A 19,125-nucleotide genomic window follows, 5' to 3' on the forward strand; every position below is an offset into this window, starting at 1 on the left:
TACTGATGACATCAAACCAACCTGCATGACACATACAGTGTTGTGTGCATGTGTGTATTTAAAACATAAATAAGTGAAATGAAAAGAACAAATATACATATACCTAATTTGATTGATGATTTAATGGAAGTGAAGTGTCTTACACTCATTATTGAACAATAATAAATGTATACATGTATGGATTATAAACTGGTTGACACATAAAACCTAAAAAACACCTAAAATCCCCAGTTGCATCATACATCATTTGAGTAGACAGGGCAATATCATAAGGCACTCATATTATGCAGGATTAAATCCCTATTAATAACAGACCACATTGCCATGCAGGAAAATACCAATCAGAACCTCTGTGGAGGAAAAACCCACATGTTTGTCATATAATAGGCTTTTCACAAAAGATGCATCAAAAACATGACCTCACGCTGTTGTAAATAATACACATGTTAAAACTGAGTCTTTGCGGAGGACATAAACAAAAAAACATCTCACCTCTGCCAGGTAAAACTCATCATAGTGCCTGCGGTGGTTCTCGCCTTTATAATAGTTGCTAGCAGCAACAATGACGTCCACAGCGACCATGCTCAAGATGAACATGTGGAACACAGAGGACCGCATCAGTTGCTGTGGAAACAGAGCAACGCTCAATTGCAATCAATGTAAATTGCACACAACAGGAAAAGAGAGAAGAAGTGCGTATAAAATCAACAAACCATTTGCATTTGCTTCCCATTGAACTTGTTCAAATTCTGGTTTGGATATGAGCCAGCAATACCATGATAATAAAGCAGAGCATTGTCTGAGATAAATCATTTCAAGTGTGATTGATGGTTATAACTCAGGCAGACAAGACGGGTGGACAGAAAGGCAGGTGTAATGCCTGCTGAGCTAGACTAAATTACTTTAAAAAAGAGGAAGCAGGGTGATGAGATTTCTTAAGTCAGATGTGCTTTTCCTTCAGTGTAAATTTAATCTCAGAATAATTTCAGAGAACAGAGACTGGAAGAAGAATGATAGAATATACATTTGGCAGAACGGGTGTTGTTTTTTTTCTTTTCGGAGTTGCCAACCATAGACTGTACTGTATATAAGGAGGTGGTAACACACAAAGAGGGCCAGCAGCTAAACTGCAGGAAATTCTAAGCAATCAGGAGCCTTTCATTGGTTGCTGGGAGAAACATCCACTCAGACAGCAGAATCAGCATGTATTCAGACAGCCGGAAACAAGCAGGGAAAGAGGCAATAAATGTATGTTATTTCATGTGGGAATAGCAGTGGCATTGAATGCCTACAACAACATCACATAATAGAAACAATAATGATCTAAAAGAATGTGAGGGACACTAGCCCCAAAAACCAGTCAAAACGCACACTCCTCATTTAGAAACAATGTAACTGTTCGCTCCTTTGGAGACAATATGACAGATGTGATCACAGCCTTAAACTGCATGTTTGTGGAAGAATGAACAGCTTGTGAGTGGGTAGAATCACCCACCCTAAAAAAAGCTTGCATCTGAGACTGGTAATAGGAAGAATTGAAAAGTGAAACACGAGAGGAAGAATTTAAGACAGATGAAGAGTGTTTGCGGCATAGCGGGAAAGATCAAATTCACCCCAGGAAAATGGGACCGCTGCCATCCAACCTCCTACACACAAATTCACTTACAGTACAAACTCTTTAAAGTCTGGAAAGCCTGATCTGCAATCACATTTGGTGCTTTAAAAACAAATGATGTTGGAATTAGTATCTTATTGAATTTTGAAATTACATGACACATTTCTGTTTTAAGGAACTTAAGAAAAGGAGCAGAGAGACAACAGATTTAGAGATAATGTCCTCGCCAGAAAAAGGGCAGCATTTAAGCAAATTAAATGACTTATATTTGCATATACCTGACAAGGACCTCTTGTGATAATTAAAGTAAAGACTGTTGTATGTCAGAAGCAAAGATAGAGCTAAAGATAAAGATAGAGCCAAAGATAGAGATGTTATAGCGGAATTTAGTGAAAAGTAATCGTGAGTAGTTTGAGGTGAACGCTTGAGTCAACAAAGCATGTGACTTTGGCATGGATGATCACTGTTACCATCCCATCTAGCATAGCTGTCCACATTAGTTTCTTTTAATGCTGACCACAATATTTTCCTAACAATAGGGAACAAAGGTGGGAATTTAGCTGCCTAACTAAACCACATAAGACAAACAACCGTATAAGGGGATCTGGAAGTGTTCATATCAATCCTTTTTTGTAACGGTCATTTGTAATGGTTTTGCAACCTATTGTCAAACAATACCATCCTGCCTATAGAGGCACCAGATTTAAAAAAAAAACTCATATGAGTTGTCTGTGAAGATTCTCAGTCATCCAGGTCATAGGTATCCAAGCACGGTTAATTCAAGGGCAACTGGACTTAAGTATTGAAGATACTTGAAAATGTTACGCTTCTCATACAAGAGGCTTCTTCAGCCTCTTCAGCAGAGATAGGCAAATTCTCTTCAAATATCTTCAGTTGCCCTTGATTTAACCTTTCTTGGACCATGGTGTTGTTTTGTGGTATGAGAAACAGTCTAGTCTCTGTTGTTCAGATTGAAGGTCTTGTTGGTTTCAGACCTTGAAAGAGGGCAATTGTGTAAAGCAAGCACTACTAGCCAGTCACAATTTCTCCAGAGGGCTGTTTGTGGGTTAAGGCTTGGTTTTAGGGTTACGGTTAAAATTGGGTTTCCTCTTCTTCTCTCTCCTTTAATTAAGAAAACTCTGGAGGAAAAACTTATTAAATCATCTTAAAATGTTATTTAATATCAGGCTGAAAACGCAGTGTTTCAGTGCCCTCTCTGGTTGAAAGTTTCTGTGAAGGAACTTTTTCTTCATTAAGGGTAATATCCCATAGGTTTCCCCAGGTCATGTTAGGGTTATATGCTGAGCTAGTTGTAAGTCAAAGGTGACAGTCTGTGATGGGCCTTTCAGACACAATGCGCCAACCGCATCGCTGCACTATGACACCATTTATTTTCATTGGCTTGCACCGCTCCAGGGTGGTCTATTGCTGTATCGACCAATGGGCAGCCCACCGCTTGGCGAGCTTGCATGCATTCCGCAGTCAAGAGCAAATCGCTTTCTATCCGAAGGGGCCTTGACTCTCAAAAACAGTAGGTCAGACTCTGTCTCTCTTCTCTGTCTGTTGGGTTGACTGTCTGATGTGGCTGCCTTGATAAGGATGCACTCTGTAATCCATTTATTACAGACAGACTGACTGGCTCTCTTTAGAATGTTATGCATGTAACCTCAAGCCTCAAATGTACTGTAGCTTAGGTAAGCCACCAGAGTCTTGAGTTAAGAATGACTTTGTATGGATACACCATCGACTATTCAGAATCGCAGAGGGATAAGTATTGCGGACCAAAAGGCATTCTTCAGATTTGGTTTTGGTATTAAAGTGTGCGTCTCTGCATTGCTGTTGCCTTTCTCCCTGTGTTGGAAATCCTGAGTACATCAACAGAATTTCCATAACAGTTTTTAGTCTGTTTCAACTCTACACTCATCTACTAGGTGTGGTTGTGTATGCAATGCTTAAAGTAAAAAAAAAAATAAGTTGTTCGTGTTCTCTTAGTGCTCTTTTAGAGCCAGGCTTTGTAAGGTTTATGCAATGTTACTTAGAATAGCCGCAAACAGAGAAAAGCAGGCCGGCAAGAACATGAACAGACGAGCCATTATGAATTGCCCTGAGAACCTGATATGGAGAGGGCAGAAAGGTGTACCAGCAGCTTGTGAGAAGAGCCGGTGTGCAAGAAATTGTTATGGTACACCAAAGACTAAAATGTAGAAGTGCTGGTACTGCGTATGTGTGTGTGGTCAGAAATGTGCTCTGTTGGATCAGTAACCATACCCATTGGTGATGTCACACTGTACTGACAAATCCTGTAGTAACCTTTTTTCATTGGTGTATAAGTTAAGTTAAACTATGGTGGTCAGCAAAAACAAGATTTTGAGCTGGTGTTAGGTTGCTCTTTAAAGAGGTGGTATTATGCTTTTTGGCTTTCCCCCTCTGCTTTATTGAGTTATATCTTTTTTGCGCACAGGTTTGCAAAGTGAAAATGCCCAAAGTCCAGCCCAAAGGGAGTTCCCATCTCCCACAGAAAGCACTGCTCTGAACCGCTTGAAAACAGCTCGTTTGTAGTCCAGCCCTTCACTTCCTTTACTTGTGACGTCACAATGAAAACACATCATAAAGCTTGCCAAGCGGCTAGCGGGGTCAGGCACGCCCTCAAACCAAGCTAATCTGAATGGAGGTTTTCCATTGTAGAAATGTTGCACCTGTACCTACTTCCAGGTACTTTTATTTTCGTATCACCTCACCTCCGTCGAGGTTCCAAGCGAGCTGAGGAAAACTAAAATGTAACCATGACAGACTACTGATTGGTCAGAGAGAATATTCACTATTCACTGCATCATCATTGCGCGCACCAGACAGAGGCCAGCAACAGAAAGTTTTACAGTTTTCGTATGGAATTTCATCACTAAATCCATTTCTGAGAAGTTTTGAGGTGAGAAATCAGCTGTGTAGATTTCGAATATTGACAGTTTTATGAGAAGTGATGGCGGAACAAAAATGCTTGCAATATTTTCGGAGTTGACGAGCTCCGCAAGTGGCTGCAGGGGATGCCTGCGCCAACCCGCAGGAGGAGCGTGTGAGGCCGGCCAGCCGCCCGCTCACAGAGCCCTCTGCTCCCGCCGCCACACAGACCGCTGCAGCAACAACGGCAGAGGAAAACACAGCTGGAAGGTTTTCATACCGCTTATCTGTCTTTACATTCTGAGGAATGTTGAAACTTCACTTAAAAAAGAGAAAGATGTGTGGATCACTGGTGTGTCGCATTGAACATTACGTCGCGGCAGTTGTGTGTGGCGTCGCTATTACAACAAGCTACCTACTATCTCTGGGTACTATCTGCAATGTAAAATGGAGCAGGGCCGAGTAGAGTCAAGTCGATTTGCGCTATGGTAGCATTTTTCGGCAAGGCCTTGTTTCTTACGACCCGCCCTTCTCTGCTTCTGATTGGCTAGTAGTCCTTACCTGGGAACTGCGCATGTGCAACTCCCAACAAAGATTTTGTACAAGTAAGATGCATCACTCTGTAGCTGTTTTTTGAAAATTAAACCATGTAAACCTGTTCTGGTACAACCCCTAATTAAGACTGTGAACCTGAAAATTAGCATAATACCACCTCTTTAAGATAATACATTAGATATTGGAAACACAGCTGTGTGTGAACATCACAGGCTAGCCAAATGTGTAGTGTCTTTTAAATGTAGTCCTAAAAACCCAGACAGCCTTTCACTAGTTTGTATGAGATACTCATTTACTATTGTCTTATCTTCTCTTATTTTGTCTTGTCTTGCTATCTCATTAATTAAACATAACATGTCATTATTTTTTGTTAGAAATATTAATTCTTGCCATTCTTTAAAGCTTTACTGACAGCCCACATCACTAAAGCTGCTAGTCTTGGGATTGGGTGCTTTTGCAGAACACATGCCTAGTCTACACACACACAGTGGTTTGGCGCTCTGACTGAGATTGGACGTGACAAAGCAGTTTGACATTTCCAGCAACCAGGCCCTCTCGCCCATGGGTGTTTTGGCAGAACGGAGTTGTGTATGTGGGATAGTGTGTGTACGTGTGTGTGAGGGAGGAAGCGAGAGAGATAGAGGTAGACTGACAGAAAACAGAAAGTACATGCTTTTGTTTATGAAACGGTTGATTTTCTGAAGGTCCTGACGCTGCCCATGCTCTCTATCAGCTTTTGGGAATCACACTGCTAGGAAAAGCTAGGGAGCAGTGTGCATTTGTAACCTCTGCCACATGGATATACAGTCTGCCCATCCAGCTCTGCCAAAGAATAACCTTTTAATTTTTCTCTCACATTACCCCTTTTTTTGATGCACTTCACCAGATAACGCTTTCCATATCCATCCCAAGGCATAATGGCCTAGTTTGCCGCATGCAGCTGATGGCACTGGCACACTATATATTGGCCTCAAGATGTCAGAATCAATTTAACAGCATCAATTGTGGTACAAGATGGCCCTCCCCTGCTGTTCAATGTTTCTTAGCTTGTGTGTCTCTGAAATCCTTTCACACTTGTTTTGATGGATGCTATTTATTTGTGTTTCTTCTGGCTGGGTCTTTGAAACACCAGGTGCTCACTGTGCACAGACAAAAGCATACACACACACACACGCGCTGAAGTCAAGTTTTTCAAGAACTGAAGCCACACATTAAGTGGTTGTGGTTTTCGCATTTAGCCAGGGGACACTGACATCATTCTGTCCAAGAGCACAGCAAAGCTTAATTTATAATATTCATAAAGTTAATAATATATAATTTATAATATATCTGAAAGCAAAGCTTTATTTCTAATACATGACAGTACAATCTGCAAAATATATAAGATGCTCTTATTTGTTTGACTGCAATAGAGTGCACATGATAGAAATTATGTATGCAAATAGTGTTGTAGACATTTTGCCATGCAAATTGGTATTTTGGGAAACAGTGTATTCTGGGTGTGCTTTCCTGCAGTAAAAAAAATGAAAAACAGCAACACTACGACTATAACACAACCAAGACAGAGAGGCAGACAGACAGACCAATGACTGTTTCCTCATTCTCCGTCTGTTCACTCAGACTGCGAAGGAGAACAAATGCTCTTTCCACTGGTACATGAGACGACTGTAGCACATGTGCGCATAGCTGGCAGGATATAGCAGTATTCACACAGGAATTGTCACCAACAGACTGGGCATGTTCTGGCACCATCTCATGCTACAGTTTTTTCTCTAATGTTTAGCAAGATTAAGAAGAAACTGAGTGGGATTACAGACTGCTTCACTTGACTTATCACATCAGTCTCTTCACTGGCATTTAACTAACATGGAAAAACAAGTGATGATAATCAGAGCTTTTCTTTTCCACTGTATTGTATAAAAGTTATTTTAATGTAAAGCTTTGGGCTGAAGGAGTGGGCGTGTCAAATTTTGCTAGGTTGGGGAGCCCCTTGGCTTATTACGGCCCTGACTAAAGCAGGCTGACTCATGTCTCTGGCTGGGAAACAGTTCTTAATAAAACATGATGGTCTGCCTGTCTGCATCCTCCTACTCTTAATAATATTTGATGTGCTTTGCTACCTCTGCATCCATTTCCTGTCTGGCTATTCCTTATAGACATTTAGTTTATTTCATTTCAGCATATATCACTATATGTCCATCTGGCTGATTGCAGTCTACTCCAAATGAACAATCTGAATCAGTCATCGTGTTCTGTCCAGTGTCTCACAGGACTAGTCACATATTGTTCCTCATCCTCACGCAGGTGATTTTGTTTCCCATTATACACATAGATTTACCCTGCTATGCCCCGATGTTGACTTTTTTTCGCCATCTATAACAATGTTATCACTGTGATTCTTTCCCTCCTCTCCTGTTGTTTTTCTCTCCAGCCAATTTCCCTTTTCTCTCTTGCTCCTTCCACACATAGAGACAAAATTATATTAACCCTGACACACTGTGTGTATATGTACGTGAGTTTAAAATGATACAAGTGGTGTCACTGGAAAGCTGAGGCAAAGACTTGTGGCAGGTCAAAAAGGAGGGTTCAAGAGAATCAATAACCTCTGGCTTGGAAGGTCAAAAAGGTGTTCCTTTAATTGGACCTCAGCCCCCAGTGAGCTACTGAGTTATCTATCACTCTGTATTTAGCTCTGTGAACAGAGGGCTGAGAAATGGGGAGTGAGCAGCATCAGCTGCTCATCACCAAAGTGGTGATGTTTTATTAAGCACATGATCCTCCTGGGTTACTAGAAGTAGGTAGCATTTATCATGGTTTTAATACCCTTCCTTAGTGGTCATTCTAAAGTTGTTTAATTAGTCTCTTACAGAAATTTCTTAGTGCCTTGATTTTTATTTCGGATTAGTCTATGTTGTATTTTAAAGACTTCTTTGATCCAGTGCAGTACATCTGTATAGAGTGTCACCCTCTATTTTTGCTTATAACTTCCGCTTATAACTGTCTGCAGTGTAATTATGACATAGTGGAGCACTAGGGGCTAATTAGTAGGCCAGGTCTGTAGGGAACGAAACAGGACGCTTCATTAACCTCCTCTACAGCTACGACAAGAGAAAAACTGAGAAACCCAGGAAGCACTAAAGACAAAACAATGTCTTAACTGTGAACAGATTCAGAGCAGTGGGATAAATAGATTGATACCACTCTTAAACAGTATATGTCTATTAAATCGATCCAGGAAAGAGTTAGTTTCGCATACAAGTCAAAGCAAGTACACACAAAATAATTTCAGGGAATTGGAGTTCAAAGACACCACAACCATGATTGCTTAGAAGGACTGACGCTGTCAAAAATTATTAGGACTATGTTAATATTTAATGAAGGATTAATAAAATCACTAGAAAAACAACTGTTAGAGTGGGAGAGGAACATGGTCATGCTCCCTGCTTTGAGGGCTATTTCTGTATGTAGCCCCTCAGGAGGGGAAGCTGCCGTTTCCTCTCTGTCTCCAAAAAGAGCAGGTGGTTAATCAATTATGTGTTATCTCCAACTGCTGCAGCCCATTGGACCCATACAGACCCAGGCTGACACAAACACACATGGACAAATGGACAGACGTCAACAAGTAGATCGACAGGCTGACAGTCAGACACAAAACGGCCTGACCGGATATATACAGATGGTTTAAAAGACAGTCGGACAGGAATGGATGAGCTTACAGCCGACAAACAGGAGGACACTCGCCTGTCTGTAGATAGCGCCCACCTGCCAGCCCTGAAACATTTTAATCATTTGACGGCCTATTACTCTGGAGCCAGGCAGAGCAGAACAGAAACTCACACTTCACTTCCCCAACACTCACAGATGGCCCTGCAGGCTGGATCTCCACTGCCTGTCTTCACTTTACCTATCTATTCAGCTAGCATGGCTCCCTTTTGATATGGGTGAAAAAGCAACAGAATAAGGCGTTTGGCAACGAGAGAAAGGGGATATCCATCATTAATCAAAAATTATTCCATGGTAATATGACATGCCTTCTCACACCCTTAATTACAACATCAAAGAATAGAAAATGCTGAAAAAAACAATATAACCCATTCTGTTCTACACTTAAACACATAAACAGAGAAGCAGGTGTATTAGGGCTACACAATTAATCAAAATATTGTCAAAATCGCACAATTTCCAAGTGTAATATCCAAAGGTAAAATGTGTTACAAAACAGCATTATAATGAAGTACTGTAGTGCTGCAGAAATGCCCTATCTACAAATCTATATCACCAGATATAAGAAAACATGTTTGTTAGGTTACAGACCCCAACAACTGTCATGTCTTCCTGATTTGAATAGTTTTTTCAGTGAAAATTAAAATTGTGATCATTCCCACTAATCGTGAATCATATCTGCCAAAATATTTGCAATGCCATTTTACACTGACAGGATGGACAAAATTTGGAGACAAACATACTACTATTAACTATTTGCTTTTCTGACATTGCCTCCTGCAATCACTAGAGAGCAACGTATCCAGTGTCGACACTGACACATAACTATACCAACATCCTGGATTTGTCTGGGTTTTAAGAGTGGAGCAGAACGAAGTAAAAACAAAACTACGACGTCGGGCTGCATCTATCTTGTGTATCAGCGTTAGTCCTGCCCGTGGCTCTGACTGACTAATCATTAGTCCCCCAGTGGCGCTCATTGGTTAATCGCTTTTGCAACTGAGAAACCGCTGATTCATGTCATGAGTGGAGTGGGCAGATTCAAAGGCATGGACCCAGGCAATGAATTGATTGTTTTTTACTGAGAATATAAAATGATCTGAAAATTGCAAAAATATGTGGGAAATTCAGATAATCAATACTAATAACTACCAACTGCAGCACAAATGTTCTCTCAAATTTCAATGTTCACAGTTCAATAAGATGGAAGGGCTTTCTCTTCGTGTTTCTCATCATTAGCTGTCAAAGCACATTATGAGCAGTTATTGTCATGTGATGCATGAAAACACAGTTAGTTTAAACCAACCTACCTCTTGATATTTTAAAGTCAATATTGGCACAAACAAAAAAATCACAACTTAAATATCTGAGACAAGATGGACTTAAAGTCTATAAAACAGAAATCATTGTCTCACTTATAATTCCTCTCTGTGATCTTTGATGAAGTCTTTGCATTTGGATTGAAGCTGGGTTAGCTCTTGCGTTTTCTTGACACCATCAGAAAATCAAAACATTTTCAGAGTTGTTTGACATGCCACAAAATGCTGTCATTGTGTGACTGGCAACTGAAAACAATGGATGACTTTTGAAATGAAGCACTAGGCTATATGAAGCATGTCAAAGTAACTCTCAGTGCAATTGAAGTTTTCCACTTGATATTTATTTGTCTAATGCATGACACTTTAAATCCTGAAGAAGCACACATTTAAATAACAAAAGCACTTAAAAGTGACACTTCACCCAAAATCTGGATTTTAGAGCCAAATACTCAAGTACCCTAATATAAGCTTGAAAGGAGGTTGTCAAATGCAAGTAACATTATCAGAGACCAACGGTTGCTGTCAGCTTGAATACATGTATTAACAGAGTCCAATAATTTTCAATAACGAAAACATCCATGGAAACTGGTACTCTGCTGTCCATCTACATGTCCAAGTGCCATCCAAGTACGCAAATATGCGTTTCAAACACGTTTTCAAGGCTACAGATGTAAAGTAGCATTTGAGATGATGAGTTGCAAAGTGTAAATAAAGGCATCCCTCATGTAACCTAGCCACTGTGCTAATTCCTTTGGATTGTGTCATAAGATCCATACAATCACTTTGATGCTATATAAAGGGGATATTAATCTGGCAATGATGAATATCAGTAATATATGAAAAACAATTTTATTGATTACATATTTATTGTATCAGGAGTGGCTAGTGACACCTTTATGAATATCTTCACACAACTGTGGTTTACAGGCGTTCTTGGTGCTTGACTGCAACAAAAAAATGTATACGTATGTATAACAAATACATGCTGTCAGGTAGGCCAGGCTAATATTCAGAAGGAAGGATGTCAAATATCATCTATGTAGTAATGGTAAAGGTGTGGAGATTACATGTTCAACTTTGATGCTGGACAACAAATATCTTGTTTGCCGATTTGCCTAACCTTAAACAAATGTTTTACTTGGCCCTGATGGGATTCAACATAGCATTCTGACATACATGATATACGTCCTTAACCATATCCTAACCACAGTTTGTTTGCCATAACCACAATCCTTCTTTACTGTAACCATACTTTATCCATACCTTAAAGGGATACTTTGCGTCTCTTATCCAATAATGTTTTTGTTAAATTCGGCGAATATTTCCTCATGGATAGGTAGCTCTGTGTTTTTCGTGTGCTCTGAAAAAAAATCCTGTTTTCCCTACACAGCCACTGAGTGTGTAAATTGAGCACAAACAAAGCTGCTCGGAGCGAGCAGCAGGTGGCGGTGGCGCGCTCGAAGCAGTGGGAGAGAGAATGTAAACAAACAGCGGTACATTCGAACATGCTGGACTTCTTACGAGACTTTAGCAGTGAAGATGACAGAAACAGCCACAGAGGGAAAGGTCTGAGGAATAGTGAGACAAGTTATATGACCAGGCGAGGGGAAGGCCTGTGTTAAAATCTGTGAGGGGTTTCAATGCTGGATAAATCTACGAGATTAGAAAGGAACGAAAACCAATGCTGAGGTTGCTCTGTTTCTGTCACCTGCTGGACAGGTGAGTAGGCTAACGTTAGCTTTGCTGTTCCACATAAACGACAGGTTCAGTATTATTGTCTTGTCTGTCTGTTGTCATGTTTGTGATGATCCCAGCTGGTTAGCTTTGTTAGCTTTGCCGTAGCGGTCAGTATGTGTGCGGTAGAGTAGAAATAGACGGAGCGCGTGTGTGAACAGTGCCCCGGCGAATAGAGAGAAGCGGGTTAGCAGTGAGACTTGTTTAGCAGTAAATGTACAGTAGAAGTTCTAGAGGCCGGTGAATAAAGACTGCAGCTTCTCAGGACTAAAGAGGAGCTCCTTTGTGTTGCTGCCAACTGTTGAATAAAGAGTGAAGGAGGTTAGCCCCAAAGTTAGCTTTGACTTCGGCCCTGGAGATAAACAGTAGCTCCTGTGCTTCCCAACTCTTATCAGTCACTGTCTTTTAGTACAAACTATTCCAAATAACTCTCTGTTGCATTTTAGATGCTGTGTTTGTCTGCTTACATGTTTGATGATGTTTGTTCACTAATTGTACCTATTCCTCTCGATAATCCTGCCGAACTACTCCGTGTCTTAGATTTAGGCTTAGAAAAGTATTTTGCTTCAATACATTTTTAAATATTGACAGGCCTGTTGTTACACCTTCTACAGCACTGCTAAAAAATGCCCTCCTACTGAGGCTAACATGCTCTCGGACAGCAGAGGCTGTGGATTCTGCTATATTTCAGCAGAGTAGGACTGGTTACCTTGGAAATGCGTGTTCATGAGTTTGTTTATCAACAAACTCTCAGCAGAATCGCATAGTCTCCCTTTAATAATGCAGTGGTTGTCATGCACTGGTACTGTAGGAAGAGTTCATTTAAAACACAACATTGCCATTGAACTCAGCGTAATAATACTCCAACACTCTAATCATAGAGATATATGGTAGAAACCGCAAAGTACAGTAACTTTTGTTGTATGAATATCAGATCCTCCTCTGTCATTTTAGATTTTTTTAAAAAGTGTGCAATGCAAAATGAGAACTCAAATTACATGTTGAACCATACATCCAGTTCAATACAAGTACCAGCTGCCTCCTTCTTTCAATGAGAAATCCTTTGACCACTCTCTCATTCGTTATCCTGTTTTTTCATTTAGATACCTTTCTCCCACTCTGCGACCTTGTATCACTGGCAGAGCATTGCGATAAATGTCTTGTGTAACAGTCCTATTACTTCTCTCTTTCTAAGGTGCTTTTCATGTGTCAGGCTCTCTTTGACAGAAGACATTTATCACAATTTCTGGGCCGTTGCCCAGAGCTGAAACAGTCCATGTGATGGAGGTGTGAGTTGTTCACTCTGACCCACTAAAACACTGTGTAACTCCGTCTCACAGGAAGTCGGGCCCACAAAGTCTGCATCCTTAAGGCGGTGTTCAGACTTAAAATATCACTCACTGGTTCATGGTGCTACAAAACCCAGTGTGGTTGTCTAGTTTGACTAATAAGCCATGACTTCATAGGTGCACAATGATTTTTAGCAGATTTTAAAACTAGAAAGCTGGATATCCTTTCACCAACTCGACTATAACAAAATAAACAGCAGAATAATGTCATTTACATTAAGGGATCGACCAGGAATGTGTCTTTGACAATATTTGTTAGGTAACGCAATGCATAGCTCAGTTATGTCAAACTGTGGCAAAAGTAAGACCAGGTTAAACATTTTTGCCAGACCCCCGGTGTTGTTTTGCCGGAGCCCTCTGAGTTGGCACCCCACTTTTCCAATGCATCAGCCTCATTGAAATGGAAGCTGTGTTTTTTGAAATCATGCTATTGTCAGTCTGAACATGGCCTAATACCCTTCTCTGTCAATCTGTTAACCATTCATTCTACTGTCAGAAGTGGTCTTCTTTTTGGCACAGGATGACAATAATTGCTATTTTGGTATGAGCGCATGAGGCAGTCTTGGGGTGTTCCATATAATGGAGCACAGGGCTCAGAGGAATGTCAGCCGTGTTTATCCCTCTGGTTATCCCTCTATCTAAATCTTTCCTTCAACTGATGATGAGGCTCTGGAGGACATGCTGCTTTAATGGGAATACTGCATATTTCACGTTCTCTCTTTTCATCGAAACCTCTCTACCCCATTTCTCTATTTTTATTTGTGCCTTCTTCCTCTCTGTTTGTGTGTGTGCCTCCTTCTAGCTCAGCACTGGAACAGTATTTGCTCCATGAGGGTCGGTTGACAGCTATCCTCTCTCTCATAGCCGTAGACTGTATTGGCAATCTCTCACAGCAAGGGCTCATCCTTTTACACCACACTGCTATCAACAGAGGGCCAGCTGTAAGCAACACCCGCTGCTTTCAGCTTATCTTTAAAGCCTTACCATTTGGATCACACTGACCACGAGGCAACAGTGGCGTTCATCATGTAGACGTCATTTAAAACTCATCTATCACTGGAGCAACATCATTAGTGCAGCTCTACACATCAAACATAAGCCTCCCCTCATTTAAAATCCCATCATTCAGTCGTGTGACACAGCCATTTGAAGACACGGACAATGTGAAAACAATGAGGTGATACTGTGTGAATCTGTGGCACTTGTTAAATGGATTAGGTTTACTGATTCTCTATTAACACAGAGCATTTCAACATCAAGAGAGACATTTTAATTAAAATAGAAAGTGTCGCACACACAAGTACATACACATATGCACAGTTCAGCTTTTATAGTTCAGGAAATTTTTAAATTATGTATGTTCAGGTAACACCTGTCACATAAGTTGAACATATTTCATAGAATTCTGTGTGTGTGGGTGTGAGAGAGAGAGAAACACTTTACACCAGCAACATCAACAGCATATTAATGATGTGGTGTGTTTACCTGGAGGCAGGCAGGCGCTCGGCCATGTGGTTTGTTGACGTCCACAGCTACAAGCTGCCATCCCCCGGCAGCATCTTCATGGAACATCTGTGGCGCAAGGACAGCACATTAGGGGCAGAACACACAAAAAAGGCCTGCACACCATTCAAAATACTGGACAAAACTCAAACACACACATCTATCCTTTGGCTACATCTTCATAAAACATCTGTGGCCACAAAAAAGCTGAAGGCATCTCACACACACAGGTTCGTATCCACACAAACACAGTATGATAGATACTAAATACAGCATGTAGGCCTGAGGACCTAACACCAGAAATAAAACACACCAATATCACAGCAGAGACCTTCAAACTCACAAGACAGCTGGCTCACTCATGAATATCAATTCCTCTAAAACATGAACACAACAACTTAGTAATAGGCACTATTATGAAATCCATAGCTTTTAACATCTTTTTTTTTATTATAACGTGGCAAAGAGAATACTCTCTTTAATGTCAAACACATAGTGTTGAAATCATTCAACTTCAATGAAGCCAAAGAGGACTTTGGTGCAATTCAAGTTCAGTCCTTAATTACAACTCCACTCATCAAAATGTGGGACAGAAATCCTGATCCTGTGAAACAAAAGTGGATTTATCCATTGTCATTTTATCAGTACAGTTAGGCTTTACAGCCTAATCTCTGTTAAAAGCCTCAATAGTCTGGAGACAGTATAGCAAAGTCAAAGAACAGGGAGTGTGGCATGGGTTGTGTCTCCTGGGGCCACCTTATATCAGCCTTCCTCTCAAGGGAAAATGAAGAAAGAAGCATTTTGTTTCAGCCTCTGTGATTGACAGTTAAGTGTTATACCACAGCTAATTAGTTTTTACCCCTTTAAGATAAAGATTGGGGCATGACGATGTGATTGCAATTAATTTTGATAATGGAAAGAAAGGCTAATTGTTTTCAAGGACATAGCAGTATATGCAAGCCAGTGGCACCAGCCTGTTTTCCATCATGGCTGAAGCAACAGAGGTTTTAGTTTAATGACTTTCCAAGATGTATCATTTTAAAGACTAAGAGGGAATAAGGGCACTGAAAACAGTTCACCGCTTGTCAGGCCAACTCCATTACGATTAAAAATGACGAAACTTATTATGTTTATTATTGTTATATATACCACACCTTACATTCAGTTCTGAAACAATGACTCTCCCGTCTTCCCACTTTTCAAATGTAATGTATGAAAGATTCAGAAAAAAACTTCAAACTTAAATCTCTTGATTTACTCTGCTTCATAACCACTTCTCTACCCTCTCTGGCAATCCAAGGTAGTCTACTATAAGTGTGGAAGTGTATCAAATGTGTATCATTTCAAGAGAAAAAATAGAACTGCAATCCCATTGAAATGAATGGGGTATTTGAGCTTCCATTATAGCGCCACCTTTTGGACGAATTGCACCAAATTGTGTCATCAGGGCCCCATCTGGAACAATTGGCCCAAATTTGGTATCAATCGGACTTGTGGTTCTGGAGATATAAAATGCATGTAAGTCAATGGGATTTTTTTTGACGTCTTTAATGTGTAATAACAGCACCATATTTGGGTGAAGTTTGGTGCCTTGAGTCAGGGGACCATGCTGAACAATTCGGCTTGGGTTTCATGTCAATGAGACTTGTGGTTAGAGTAACAATTTATTGGAATTAAATAGCGCCACCTAGTCGCGAATGCCAGGGTCAGAGTCAGCGTCCCACATTAATGCTCCAAATTTGGTGTCGATCGGCCATTCCAAGATATGACCTCATTTCCTGTTTATAGCGTTTTTCGCAAACATTTGTTCGCCTATTATTTGCAGGTTCGGAGGAGTTAATTAAAATATTTTTTTCAGTTTTCGCGATGTAGTGAAAAAAAAGTTTAGGCGGAAATGGGCGTGGCCCATACCACAAGATTCAGCTCGGTCCCCCGAACGCACGGATATAAGGTTTTTGATATCCGCCTTCATGAGCGGGAGTTCCAAGGCCAAACGCGTTGACCTTGCTTATTTTTGCGCCTGAGGTACTCTTGAGGCTGCGAACCTACCTTGTGAGTTTCGCGTCCGTAGCAGTTACCGTCTAGGCCACAGTATCAGTTTTATGCACGGAAGAAAAAAATAATAATAAAAATCCAAGCGATTACAATAGGGTTCCCAGCTCCGCTGGTATTGGGAACCGCGATGCCTTGCATTCGCATTCGCGGGTTCCCAGCCCACTCAGGCTTGGACCCCTAATAATAAAGACCAGAGTAACAACTCCTCTCATACCTAAGAGAACATTTGTAAGACAGCTAAACATTCAAACTTGAAAAAGGGGCAAGATAATGCTAATCACCAACATGAACGGGTGCTGTTTGGACTGAATGAGGTGAGAAATCTTATATAGTCAATTTATCATTTATAATCTGCCGTTTACTGTGTGCCTGTTTAGTTCAGTCAGTAGTGCACATGACTCTTGTTCGAAGGGTTGTATGTTCAATCCCTTCTTATCGCTAATGTTATATTTCTCCCTTTTCAACAAATTGTTTATGAAGTGATTGTTTTACATGTTCACATAAAGCATATACAGAAGTGTATTCCCCCCCGCAATTGGTCCACATTGTCCTATGGACGCTTATTTTCATTTCCCCAGTATCTCCAAGCAGAGGAAATTCCTGCATTTCTCATTCAGGGGAATCCGATCTCACGTTTTCTCATGGCTTTTTCAGGGGTATGTCAAGCAAGCCTTTTGAATTTCCTTCAGAACTTTTCACAGTAAAACCTCTCAATTAAACACGATATAAAGTACTGCTACAAACATGTTCTTGCGCCTTTATTTTGTAGGCACAATCACTTAAAGGCAGGGTAGGTAAGTTTGAGAAACTAGCCAGAAACTGCTGGATTTTGACATTATCCAACAGAGAAACTCCCACCCCCTCCCTTCTGGGCTCCTTCCAAAGCCATGCCCCCAAAACACGTGAACGCGCATTGCCGACACCGCAGGAGGACGAGGACAGTGTGACGAGCAGAGAGCAGCGGCTGACATCAGGGGTAAGAAAACATCTAACTTTATCATTGTGAAAATAAACAACTAACACGGCTGTTAGTACTCACTATGAAGCTAGCATGTTATTAATGGATAGGTTAAAAAAACGACTTTTAATCAGTAACGAGCTGGCTAGTTAACTGTTAGCAACAGGTAGCTGTGCTAACAGCTGTGGCAACATGGGGCAAAGCTAAAAACAGGCTGATACACATTTTCTCGTTACCATCAGTTATACTACACGAACGTGTATTTCGTGTTAGACTCATAGCATGTACGTTGTTATACATGTTAAGAGCTTCCATGGTGACAGCATTATTATCTCTGATGAGGACTGCACCACAGAGCCAAGCACAAACCGGGACAGAACCAGGACTGGGGTCGAGGCGAAGCAGAGGAGGGAGGACTGCCACATCTTCTAGGACCAGCATATGAACAGGTATATCTATACATATATATTTTAATATTAGTCTATTATTCTGTCCTATTACACCGATCTTTCTCATTTGGGGTTCTAACAACTATATATTCCTTTACAGGCCAGAATCTGAGCACTGTGGACAACATCCAGACAACAGTGTTTCCATGCACCACGCAAGGCTGACCTTCCAGACCCAGGACAGAGTAACAGACAGTTCAGTCAGGCAGCATACAGACAGTTTGTAGCGTGGCAACGTGGAGCACTTGTTCACAGAGTTGTGATACTAAGTTGCTGTTTCTGGAAGATATGCAACCGTTATCCTGATCTATTAGGACAATACAGAGGTTTAATCGTAGCAGGGTGTAAGATATAATGTCACCAACTGCTACACAAATAATTCCCTCCACTGTGTGAATGAATACCTATACATTGTTTTCGTTTTATTCCCAGGAGGGTAGAGAAAATACAAAGATATTTATCCCTATTCTGGATAATATTTTCATTCCTTTTTAAATAAAACATTGAAAATGATAAATGCCTTTTCTTTACACTTGCAGCATAAACAATCAAGCAACTACATTTATGTCCGAAATAATGACATCCAAATGTGGTATAACACTTGTTTATTGTTATTATATACGACTAAAACTACAACCTATATCACAAATAGATCATTTTTAAAACATCAATAAAAATAAGTATATACAGGAAAAGACAAGGTGTCCAGATGTATCGACTGATTATGAAGACAGTTCAGACTTTACTCGTAGCATCGCTGCTGTGGAGATGATTAAATATATCACAGTCACCTCTCTAACATGATTACCACATTTCAAAACCAACCATATTACTTTTTGTTTTATATTTTGCTGTATCTAGCAATACAGTTGGGGCAGGGACACCTGACAGAACCCCATGTTGACAGGGATCATCAGGTCTCCTGGTTCTGCTTCTAGGCATCTCCTCAGTAGTAGACAACCGGAGGAGG

The 19,125-nt window shown here is 40.6% G+C and overlaps 1 protein-coding gene and 1 long non-coding RNA gene across 5 annotated transcripts in view; one reads left to right on the forward strand and one right to left on the reverse strand.

Moving 5' to 3' along the window:
* nalcn (sodium leak channel, non-selective) overlaps positions 1–19,125 on the reverse strand; it is a 70,818-nt gene that overhangs the window by 33,159 nt on the left and 18,534 nt on the right. For all 4 annotated transcript variants that reach the window (XM_046053401.1, XM_046053400.1, XM_046053398.1 and 1 more), the window contains 2 exons: positions 14,676–14,762; positions 493–624 (listed from right to left, as the gene is read on the reverse strand). In XM_046053401.1, the coding sequence (XP_045909357.1) occupies positions 493–624; positions 14,676–14,762 (219 nt within the window). The remainder of the gene's footprint in view (positions 1–492; positions 625–14,675; positions 14,763–19,125) is intronic.
* LOC123973410 lies at positions 11,661–18,602 on the forward strand. Its single transcript, XR_006825616.1, has 3 exons — positions 11,661–11,826; positions 17,595–18,155; positions 18,256–18,602. It is a non-coding gene; the product is annotated as an uncharacterized LOC123973410 (long non-coding RNA).

This window comes from Micropterus dolomieu, linkage group LG07 (genome assembly GCF_021292245.1).
Source record: "Micropterus dolomieu isolate WLL.071019.BEF.003 ecotype Adirondacks linkage group LG07, ASM2129224v1, whole genome shotgun sequence".
Taxonomy (NCBI): Eukaryota; Metazoa; Chordata; class Actinopteri; order Centrarchiformes; family Centrarchidae; genus Micropterus; species Micropterus dolomieu.